The sequence below is a fragment of the Mustela erminea genome, chromosome 21 (genome assembly GCF_009829155.1).
Source record: "Mustela erminea isolate mMusErm1 chromosome 21, mMusErm1.Pri, whole genome shotgun sequence".
Taxonomy (NCBI): domain Eukaryota; kingdom Metazoa; phylum Chordata; class Mammalia; order Carnivora; family Mustelidae; genus Mustela; species Mustela erminea.
In genome coordinates, this window is record NC_045634.1 from 16530880 (window position 1) to 16543383 (window position 12504).

General features: G+C 36.8%; 1 protein-coding gene across 33 annotated transcripts in view; it reads right to left on the minus strand.

Moving 5' to 3' along the window:
• PCM1 (pericentriolar material 1) overlaps positions 1–12504 on the minus strand; it is an 82075-nt gene that overhangs the window by 15703 nt on the left and 53868 nt on the right. For all 33 annotated transcript variants that reach the window (XM_032329373.1, XM_032329380.1, XM_032329378.1 and 30 more), the window contains 6 exons: positions 11115–11287; positions 10639–10770; positions 5592–5712; positions 3871–4029; positions 3486–3619; positions 1061–1195 (listed from right to left, as the gene is read on the minus strand). In XM_032329373.1, the coding sequence (XP_032185264.1) occupies positions 1061–1195; positions 3486–3619; positions 3871–4029; positions 5592–5712; positions 10639–10770; positions 11115–11287 (854 nt within the window). The remainder of the gene's footprint in view (positions 1–1060; positions 1196–3485; positions 3620–3870; positions 4030–5591; positions 5713–10638; positions 10771–11114; positions 11288–12504) is intronic.

Consider the following 12504-nt stretch of genomic DNA (forward strand, 5'->3'; position numbering starts at 1 on the left):
TTGAAAAGATAAACATATTTCCTAGTTTAGAGTAATTATACACATCACTGAACTACCTCTATGGGAAAACTTACCTGCATATTGAACTGGAAAGATGTTTACTATATGAAGTAAGGTATCCTTACTTAACAAGGGGATTCTCAACCTTAGCACTGCTAACATGCCACCAGATATTAGTACCAGCCACTTTCTGCCTGTATGATGAATGTCTGCAGGCATTGCAAAACTGCCACCAGTTTAGAATCATGACCTTAACATTAAAGTTACTATTACAGCCTAAGAAGTCTCTATAATCAACAAGTGGTTTCTGGTTTCTAAAATTTCCCACACTGGAAAAATTTTAGAAAATAGCATAGAATACTTCCTAAACAACAACCCTGAAATGTTCTTACTGGATAGGAGAAGAATCAAAACAAAATTTTATTCAAGTTTGGCTAGGCCTTAGATGATCGAGTCAAAGAAAGACACAGGTCCTACTACCTTTTTTTTTTTTTTTTAAGATTTTATTTATTTATTTGAGAGAGACAGAGTGAGCAGGGGGACTGTGAGAAGGGGAAGCAGGCTCCTCACTGAGAAGGGAACCTGATGCAGGGCTGGATCCCAGGACCTTGAGATCATGACCTAAGCTGAAGGCAGACACTTAACCAACGGAGCCACCCAGGTGTCCCATAATACAATTTTTTTTTCAAATATTTTTTTATTTATTTGACACAGAGAGAGAGAGAGATCACAAGTAGGCAGAGAGGCAGGCAGAGAGAGGGGGAAGCAGGCTCCCCGCTAAGCAGAGAGCCCCATGTGGAACTCGATCCCAGGACCCTGAGATCATGACCTGAGCCGAAGGCAGAGGCTTAACCCATTCAGCCACCCAGGCGCCCCTACAATTTTGTTTTTAAACCACATAAAGGAATAACCTAAAAAGGTATTGAAATGTCATGCCCAGTGGATACCAGAATGGACGTTTATCTAAATAAATTGCATATTGCCAAAAAATGGCAAAAAAGTAATAATAATCCCAACTAGAGGGTATATATATTGTTGTCATACAAGTATAAACTCTTACCTGTAATATACTTCCCAGTTGTTTATGAAAGAACTTTACAAATTCTTTGCTCTCATCATTTTGCTGGGTGAGAGTCAAAACCATACGTCTTACTGAAGTTAGAAGTTGAGAAGAGCATACTTCATCCATGTGCTCCTGAGAAAAATCCTAGTTGGTTAGGACCATTATTTAAGAAATATTAATTCACATGAGACTTTTTTTTCTTGCACAGATGCTTCTCAACTGTCAGATATATGTTCAGAAATATCTATTCATAAGAAGAGCCAAATTCCTGCATTACACATGTCAAGGGGTTTGTACATTTTGACCCACCATAGCAGGTAACAGCCAGTAAAAGAAATGGGCTGATTCAATACTTCTCATTCCTTCCCTCCTGTATCTTAAGGAGAACTCTTTATGCCCTAGTCTCCATACTGCCTGTCTCCCCATTTGCAGTTCAGTTCATTTCAACCACACTCTTAAAACTCACCTCATGCATCTTCTACCCGAGCTTTCTCAGCCTCGCTTGGCATTACAAAGACTGCACGGCACAGGAGCTTCAGCAGCACTCTGACCTCTACCCACGAGATGCCAATAGCACCCTCTACTCTCCTATGTCCTGAGAGCTAAAACTGTATGTAGACATTGCAATATGCTTCTAGGGTCAAAACACCCCCAGTTGTCCTAACTTTCCAAACAAAGCCTTTTTGGGCAAGTCTCTTCTCCTTCATCTTCCTTCAGAAGCACGTGCAAACCACCTAATAATCCAAATCTTGGATCACTTTTGAAGGTGAGTCCATAAAACATCCACATCAAGTACCTCAAGGTTCTCATTCTTCTTCTGCCACTACACTCATTTGGGCAGGTCTTCCAACCTTTATTCAGGTGAGTTCATGTTTTGTTTGTTTTTTTCCTATAGAAATGTGTAAAGTGAGGTGGCTAAACTAGATGATTTCTAAGGTTTCTTAAATTGAAGGAATTATGATCATTTTTTAAAAAAATCATGTGACAGAGCAGGCAGTTTGGGAGGGGGGGGACCAACCGTCCCTTGTCTTCAATGGATCAAATACCAGAGGAGAAAGTCAGATACAGGAATAATCAATCACTACATGCTGTGCACTGTCCAACAGATGATACTTCTTAACTCCGGGATCTGTTTCTTATTTATCACCTAGCACAGTGGCCAGCTCACAGGAGACACTCATTACTTGCTGAATACACAGATATAATAAAAGCAGCACACACCAGGTCTATAAGGAGCTATGGTAGTATATAAGAAACAACAATTATCTCTGAAGAAAGGATATTTCTGCCAAGCAGAAAAGAGTGAAGGAATTTTGTATTTTTGGTAATGACGACTTGTACACAGGGCTGATAGAGGAAAACGCAATGACAGGAACAGGAAATGTTGAGTAACCTGGAGTGAGTGAGTGAGTGAGTGAGGGGACCAGATGGAGAGTGGGGCCAGATGAAGGTAGGGAAATGTACCACGTCCAGCAGCGAAATCTCTTGAAGGAGGGGGAGTCTGCTTAGTCAGCATTCATTTCATGCCTATTATGACAGGATGTCTAGGCAAAACATGAAGATCTCAATTAAGGTTATGCCTCTGGAAAGAAGGAAAGAAAAGTGACGGCTCTTAAGGAGAAAATCAATTTCTGACTCACTGGTGATAGAAGATATGAGTGAAGAAGCCCAGCTTAGGTGACAGGATATAATGTTGACTTTAATAAAGAAGTTCTATAACTCTACCAAGAAAGTCAAGATTTGAAGTGAAATGAGACATAACAAAATAGTTAAAATCAGATCGTTAGTTCTACTCATTTTGCTGGCCTCAAAAACTTTTTGAAATGCTAAGTTTAGTAAGTGAATATTTATGAGGGACTATCAATTAAATTAGACACAAAATGGGAAAAGCAATAAAATTTCCTAACTATAGATGACTGCATTCTCTAAGCGTAAAGCTAAATCAGTTAGATTTTTTAAACCTTAGAAGTAATTGTACATATTAAATATTGCTAGCCATATACCTAATTTTACCAAAAAAGACAACCTTAAAACTTATTTATTGGATCACTCATGATAAAACAAAAATGTGAAACAAAAAAGGCAACACTTACCTATGCCTAATGAAAGCAAGTAACCGCTTGCATAGTTTAAGTCAACTCACCTGAAGGAATGGTTTCAAATTCTCAAATCAATCTACCCATCTATCTCCATGAACATATGCACATTCTTACAACTTGCAGGAATAGAAATATTCTTCTCTGGGAAGTGAGTACATACATTACAAATAACGGGAGATAAATTTACAGAATAACTGATGAAACTGATGTGTTTTTAGCTTTCTTTTGTTTACCTGTCATTTTCTGAATTTACTACAATGCAATCTTTTTTAAGAATTAAAGAACAAAACACAAAGTATTTATTTTAAGAAATTATTGCCTACCTTCAAGAAAGGAATGACTTCTTTCATAATGGCTTTAATTTGCCGGTCCAGCTGCTGAGTATCAATTCTAGGGCATGGGACAGTAGAAACTTCACTTACAGGTTGTTGTGGACCATGATTTTCAAGAGGAGTTTCTATACATTTTTAAAAGGAAAATGATTCGTTAGCAAAATAAAGCTTGTGACATTATACATACACATTTATTGAAAATTTTCAATATTAAAATCTGATGATTTTACACCAATACAATGGAGCATTTATGTAATTTTAGCACCCTTAACAAAAAGAAAATAGTCATAAAACTATTAAATATCAGATGGGGCCACACATTTTCTTTACATATGGAACTATAGCTTCTGTACTTTTACGCATCAGGAGAACACACCTTCCGAGTTAGTAACCGCATTTGTGGCAGCAGCACCATCCTCATTCTCAAGAATCCTGCAGGTGCATCTCACATTTGTGCTACTTTCGGCCTCAATCTTCATACGCTCATATTCCCTCATTCTGGCTAATGCCTGGTCTAAGTGAATCACAGTGTTACCTACATAGGAAATAAACATTTTGAGAATATATAAAAGCAAACTTCATCATGTATTCCTCACAACATATTAGTAAAAAAAAAAATCTCTAACTATTGGTAAGGAAAAGGAGATTTAACAAGTTCCAGACTCTAGTTTGGTGACGGCTTATGTTACTCTCTCTGACTCTGAAGTCCATACTGATTGCAGTAGTCATCATGTTGCTTCAGGTAAAAATAAATTCCAAGATGTCACCCAAATTCTAATGAAAAGGATTCAACTGAATACAAGGAAATAAGGTAAGAAAGAGATTTCTCGGTTTTCCTTTCTCCACTTCAGACAAAGTTAGTGGAGGATTTTGAGGAAACAATCAGTAAATGAAAAAAAACAGATAGGAATCTAAGCCATTTGGTAACTCAAGAAAGGGGGAATAAACTAAAGGTGAAAGGAAAATTTTTCTCTAAAATGGATTGAGATCAGTTCAGACTTGACAGGTATTTTACAAGGAAGGGGGCTAGGCTTGGAGTCCATAATAGGATAAGGCAAAAGGAAGACATTGCTTTGGTAAAAAGTGTGTATCTAGTAACAGGGCCAGGCTTAACCCTTTTCTTTGTAGGCGGGCTTTGGAATTATCTAAATCTTGTTCTCATCATATGAACAAACACTAGAATAATAGGACTTAGATCATTTTATCAACTAAGTGCTCTGGAGATCTGAATGACTGAATCTCAGGTATCTCTTGACAGGCTACAACCAGGAAAATGAATACAGCACCTATACATTTTTCTTTTCCCTACTCTGCTTTCCAAGTCTGGGAATCTGGGTTTTCTTCTTCCCTTTGAGTTATACAATTCTCCAAACTTCTGTTTTATTAATGATGAAAAAAAGTGCAATGCTTCATACAGATTCAGAGTTACCTGGGTTTCTCATTAAAGATTATCTATGCTAAGAATTTTCAGTTATTGCAAATTAAGTGAATAGTTATTGAAAATGTGATTGATGGGGCTCTGGTATCTCTGAATTTTTCCCATTAACTAGAAATCCTTAAAGGATGACCCTTCCCTTATAGAAAGGAAATCAACATTTCTTCAACTTCTATTATACATGCTAGAAAATTCTATATATTTTTCAAAGAACATAGAGCAAGTTAAGTAAGACTCCATTTTCTTAGAACGTGCAATCAGAATGATGAGATGATTTACCAAAGGCTAAAGAGTTAACACAGAGGATTCTTGACTTTACACTGAGAGACTGTTAAGTCCACAGTCTTTCCACCACATCATGCCTTTTTTGGACTTTTCTTTTCTTTTTTTTTTTTTTAAAGATTTTATTTATTTATTTGACAGGCAGAGATCACAAGTAGGCAGAGAGGCAGGCAGATAGAGAGGTGGAAGGAGGTTCCCTGCTGAGCAGAGAGCCCGTTGCAGGGCTTGATCCCAGGACCCTGGGATCATGACCTGAGCCAAAGGCAGAGGCTTTAACCCACTGAGCCACCCAGGCGCCCCTGGACTTTTGTTTCTTAATGTAATTCAAAGCCTGTATTAAAGTCATGTCATGTTCTAAGATGATAAAAAATTCTGCTTACCTAGATCATCTGTTGCAAAAGGCTCAAAATTTGAAGATACAGACATGACACTAGCATTATCAGCATCATTTTGCTCACTTATTTTATGTGTTTCTCTCTCAAAGTTCTTCTCAAAAGTTTCCTAGGTTACAGTTTAAAAAAACAAATAAAAATCACTAATATTTCTTTTAAAAATTTTATGATGAATATTAAAAATTAACATAGAAACTAAGTATTTGCATATAACTATATTCTTAAAATTGGGATATAACCAAAGTTATTAAAGGTTGAACAGTCACAGAGAACATCAAAACATTAAGTAATCTTGCAGAACATACGTCATTAAGTAGATAAAAATACACAAAGCTACTAATTAAATTGTAACTTGGAAAAGTAAACATTTTATATTATTTCTACACCCTCAGGAAAATTTTCTCATCTCCAAAGCCTAACAATTACTAGGACCTTACTATATCTGGTTTTATCAGAAGAAAAACATGACAGCATCATTCATATTTTTAAAATTAACTTTATTGAAATATAATTTACATACAACAGTGTACCATTAAGTGTACAGTTTGAAGAGTTCTAAAATATATATATATATATATACACATGTATGTATATATATACATACACCCATGTAACCATCTTCCCTAAATATAAAGACCATTTCCATAAGCCCAGAAAGTTCCTTTGTATCCCTCTGTAATCAGTCTCCACTACACCCCACTCATTATATTTCTATTGCCACAAACAGGTTTTGCTGACTCTAGAACTTGATATATAAATGGAACCATTCAGAATATACTCTTCAGTGTATGTCTTCTTTTCTTTTGCTCAATAGGTTTCTGAAATTAATCCATGTTGTCATATGTTTCAGAAGTTCATTATTTTTGAATGGCTGAATAGTATTTCATTGTAAGGATATACCATATTTTGTTTATCCATTTATCTGCTGATGTTCTGGTTTGAGGCTATCATGACTAAAGATACTATGAACATTAGAATACAAGTGGTTTTTGTGGACATATGTTTTCATTTCTCTTGGATGAATACCTAGAAGAAAAATTCCTTGGTCACATGCCAAGTTTAACGTTTTTTAAGAAACAGCCAGACTACTTTGCAAAGTGGCTGTACACTTTTATAATCCCGTAAGAAGTGTGAAAGTTCCAATCACTCTACATTCACACCAACACTTCTTATTGTCAATCTTTTTAATTTCAGCCTTTCTAGTGCATGTGAGGAAATTTCTCATGTGGTTTTAATGTCCACATTGGCCACCATTTACAGATCTTCTTTCATGTAGTGCCTGCTCAAATCTCTTGCCCGTAACTTACTGAGTTCTTGATCTTAAAAGCAAATTGTCAAAGTCTTTATGTTAGCATGAATTTGTCATTCATATAGTCATTATCAGACATGTGTACTAATATTATGTTCTCCTAATGGTGTCTTTTGAAAAGCAGGATTTTATTCTTAAATCAAGTCTTAATTCATCAGTTTTTTCTTTTATAGTTAAAGTTTTGTGTACCCTAAGAAACCTTTGCTTATGTTAAATCATGGAGATTTTCTTTTAGACATTTTTAAGTTTTCAAAATAATTTTTCTGTATAGTGTGATTAAGGGCAATCGCACATTCTAAAACTCATTTCACAATTACATTCTTTCCTAGCTAGAAATCTTTTAAATATTTCTCTTCAATTATGAAATGAAAGCTCTGTCTCTGATTAAAGGAAATTCAGGCATTACAGAATATGTTTTGGAAATGGAACCATTTTGTTGCTCCTTCAATTAAAACTGGAAGGTAGGGGTGCCTGGGTGGCTCAGTGGGTTAAAACCTCTGCCTTCGGCTCAGGTCATGATCCCAGAGTCCTGGGATCGAGCCCCACATCAGACTCTCTGCTCAGCAGGGAGCCTGCTTCCACCTCTCTCTCTGCCTACCTCTGCCTACTTGTGATCTCTCTCTGTCAAATAAATAAATAAAATATAAAAAAAAAAAAAAACTGGAAGGTAGATATGCTTTTGCCATTTTTATGGCACATGGAATAGAAGATACAAAGTGTTTCTTCCTCTTCCTAAATTTCAATTTTCATTCCCCCTTTGACTTACAATTCCAGGATGCCTACTTTTACTTCTCTCTCTCTTGGCCATGAAAGCTCTTACACACTCTCAATTGTGCCAATGCAAGCTCCATAAATGGAGTTCAAATGACCTTGGCCTGGGGCACCTGGGTGGCTCAGCTGGTTAAGTGCCTGCCTTCAGCTCAGGTCATGATCCAGGGTCCTGGGATAGTGCCCTGCATCAGGCTGCCTACTCAGTGAAGAGTCTGTTTCTCCCTGTCCCTCTCAGATCTCTCTTGCTCTCTTCTCAAAAAAAAAAAAAAAAAAAGACCTTGGCCTAGAAAACATGGAGAATCAGAATCTGTATCTGTCCAATATGGAAACCACTAGCCATGTGGCTTTTTTTTTTTTTTAATATTTTGTTTATTTATTTGATAGACAGAAATCACAAGTAGGCAGAGAGGCAGGCAGGGGGGTGGGGGGGAAGCAGGTTCCCCGTTGAGCAGAGAGCCCTGTGCGGGGCTCAATCTCAGGACCCTGGGATCATGACCTGAGCCGAAGGCAGAGGCTTTAACCCACTGAGCCACCCAGGCACCCCTTCATGTGGCTATTTATTAAAACTTAAAATTTAGTTCCTCAGTCCCATTAAGCCACATTTCAAGAGCTTGATAGCCCCATGTGGCTAATGGCTACCATATTAGAAAATGCAGTGGGTTAAAGCCTCTGCCTTCGGCTCAGGTCATGATCTCAGGGTCCTGGGATCAAGCCCCACGCCCCAGATCGGGCTCTCTGCTCAGCAGGGAGCCTGCTTCCTCCTCTCTCTCTGCCTGCTTCTCTGCCTACCTGTGATCTCTGTCTGTCAAATAAATAAATAAAATCTAAAAAAAAAAAATGCATATATAAAACATTTCCATCACTGTAGCAAGTTCTACTGGACAGCACTGGTCTAGATCTGTGGGTAGGAACACTGGATGTTGTGCTGCTACTGATTAAATAGCATCAATAAAGGAAGGAATTAATATTAATGACAAATTTAAGTTTTAGAAGAAAAACTAAAGAACTAATGTATTTAAAAATAATACTAAGTAGAGTTATTTGTGTCAAGTCTACATGGTTACAAATTGAATCTCTGTGTTCCCTCCCCCCAACCCAAATTCATGTGTTGAAGCCTTAATTCCCAATGTATTAGGAGGTGGGGCCTCTGAGAGGTAATCAAGGTTTTAGATGAGGTACTGAGGGTGGAGCCCCATGGTTACATTCATGCCCTTTAAAAAAAAAAAAGACACCAGAGCCATGTGAGGACACACAAAGAAGATGGCCATGTGCAAGCCAAGAAGAGGGCCTTAACAAAGTACCAAATCTGCTGGCACCATGATCTTGGACTCTCCCACCTCCAGAACAATGAGGAAAAAAATAGCTATTGTTTAAGCCACCCAGTCTACAGTACCAAACCCAAGTAAGACACCTACTTATTAAGCAGGTCAGTATCTTTAAATTTTATTTAAGTCTGCAGCCGTTATAAGGAAAAACCTTTAAAATCCTATCAGGTTAACTATATCTCATATAGCTCAATTTCCAATTTTCAGCTTGCTATTGATGGTAAAGGCCAATGTGCTCAAATGTTTTAAATGAACGAAGTAATACCATCTACATGAAATCTGGATTAAAAGGGAGGCAACAGAGTTACAGGAGGCAGAGAAACCATTGATGCGCTCAGCAAGTTATTTCAGTGCCTAATAAACTTTAATGTAACCGCATATCCCTTATTTATCTATATAGCTGTACCACTCTCGTCATTGTCCACAAAAAGGAGTATGCAATTTTCAATTAGTTATAATAACAGTCCCAAGAAACAATTACTTACATTAATTTATATTTGACATTATAAAGTGAATTAAAACCATATCGTTTTTAGCTTGTGCTCAGAGTGGTAGAGGAGTTGGAGCCTAAAGTTTTAAACAGAAAAAATGACTTGGGGAAGTACTATTTTAAATCTGAGCATAAGCTGAAGCGCAAGAATTCAGGAAAAGTCCTCAACAGTTTTAAGGAAATTACTATATGTGGGGGGAAAAAAACACACAAATCATTTGAGGAAATAGTATCTTTTCAAAAAAACTTAAAATCCTAGTATATCATCAATGGGCAGAAACACAGGAATACTGCTTCCAACTCTCTACACAGAGCAAATATCTGCTTATTAGTTATGGCACTCTTATCCACAAAAATCCACGGAGTTTCCACTGGAGTTAGCACAGAAAATCCACTGGAGTTGGCATAGAAAAGAAATGTATTTACTATCCGAGGACCCCAGAATATCTTTAAAATGATTCTGAGTCAGGTCCTTTAAGTAGTGAATTCCAAATACCTAGCAAATTACCTCCTAACTATCCTAGCAGTTTGCCATCCAGTCATTCACTGGCTTATGTTCTACGTGGGGGCTATCTGGAGAACACGGAGTACTGAAAATGCACCATTTTCCTCACTACTCTTTCCCATTCCCCAAGTTCCTTTAATTTATTCAGAATTTTCTTCCTAAACTTGAATACATTAAATTACATTTTTTTCCCCCTGGACAACTTTTTTCCAGGCTTCTCTTCTAACCCAAAGACCTGATTTATCATGTATTTATTTATTTATTTTAGGGCTCTGTGATCTGACTGCAGTCTGGTTTACTGAATGTCTTGAATAAACACAATAAATTTTACTAGATGTCTGTTGTGAGTCAATTCCTAAGATGGACACTGGAAATATAAATATAAGCTATTTTACACCTTATAATCTATCATTTATACATAATTTCCAGTGTTTGTGGACATGGTTTAATGGAGTTTTATACCTCACCTCAAAATAACACGTTACATTTAGCTTTTTAAGAAGCTAAAAACCAACTATCAGGTAAACTCACAATTTATAACTACTCATTTAACTTCTGTTTACTACATACTGAAGTAATAGTTCAGTATGTTCATTAATCATTATGATAATGTTCATTAGTCATTATCAGCTTACATCATCAGTGGTAGCAAGGCTTTCACTGGGGGTAAGTTCTGAGTTTGATGCTATCCAAGTACCAGAATTCACTGATTTTACATTTTCTCCTTCTTTTTCATGGTTCTCAGAAATATGTCTGGATACTATGTCCTAAATAAGAAAATAAGAACGTTACTTAAGTAAAACATTTATTTTTTATCACCAATTTAAACAACAAGCAGACAGAAGAGCAAATGAATGCTTCTCACCTAGTATATTATGAGAAAGAAATAACATTAACGATAAAACACTAAAAAACTGCTCAGAGAAAGACTTTATCTAAAGGCTACTGAAGCTGTATAAGAAGTTGTAAATAAAATGCCAAGAAAGCACACGAAAAACAGGTAATACATATGGAACAGAACGTACTTCAGTCTAAGAAAGCAACCAGATACACTCATGAAGAAAATCGGTACCAGATAGGGTGGGAAAAAAAAACGTTAGGTACCAGATACCTGCAATGCATATAAAGCCCTTTGTCTCAAGTAGTCTGTATTAAGTAGCTGAAGTTCATGGAAGAGTTCAATTAGAAAATGTGGACGAGATTCGTTCTGAGAAATTAATGTAGCCACTTCAGAATAAATAGTATCCCGCAAAGCTTCGAACATGGAAAAATCACTCCCAGTTTCTGGAAGATACAAAAGATCAGGTTAAAGTTAACAATGATAAAATACATTCCTGGCAATTTCTATTAGCTTGTATCATTACTCAGGTTTAAATTACTTAAAAATCAAAACATACTTAATTCTATTTTAGAACTTTCAAAGTAGCAAAAGAATCTTAAAAATTGCCAAGATAAAAATAATCTCAAAATACCAAGATATATACTATATATTAGAGAAATACTTAAATGCATAGATAACATTACCTAGCATCACATTACTCAGACCATATTTATTTCTCAAAAAAATTATTTGGAAAATTTTACACATTTCATAGGAATCATCAGTAGAAATCTTTCAGAACTTGAATGAAATAAACTGCAAATTTTATTTATTTATTTGGCTAAAAGAACTTTGTTACAGAAAAGGAAATTTATTTAATGTTTAGAATAAACTGAACACTCACAATAAAAGCTACTATTTTTTTTAAATTTTATTTATTTATTTGGCAGAGAGAGATCACAAGTAGGCAGAGGCAGGCAGAGAGAGAGAGGAGGAAGCAGGCTCCCTGCTGAGCAGAGAGCCCAATGCGGGACTCGATCCCAGGACCCTGAGATCATGACCCGAGCCGAAGGCAGCGGCTTAACCCACTGAGCCACCCAGGCGCCCCTAAAAGCTACTATTTTAAGGTCTAATTAGGTCTACTAATTTTCAAATCTCAGCTAACATCCTGTATTGATGGAAAATTTTTGAATGTAACACGATAAAGGTCAACTTCGCTAGTGTCTTACTGCCACGCTCAGCAGAAGCTGGACCAGGCATGACCCAATGCACATTTTCAGTTTCACAGAATCTAGGCATCACTCAACAATTCTGCTACATCTATTTGTTGGTAACACAGAATTATCACTCCTAGAAGTATACAGTCATACCTTTTATCTTAAGAGTGAAAATCAGAAACTGTTCCATTTTGAGTTCTCTATTTAAAAAAATCTCGGGGGCACCTGGGTGGCTTAATCAGTTAAGCATCTGACTCCTGATTTAGGCTCAGGTCATGATCTTGGGGTCATGAGATTGAGCCCCACATAAGGCTCCACACTCAGTGTGGAATCTGCTTGAAATCTTCTCTCTCCCTCATCCCTTACCCACTCCCCCACCCCGCTCTTACACGTGTGCGCACACTCTCACTCCCTAAAATAACTAATTTCTTAAAAAAAAAAACCTCCAAGTAGTTCTTCTAGCT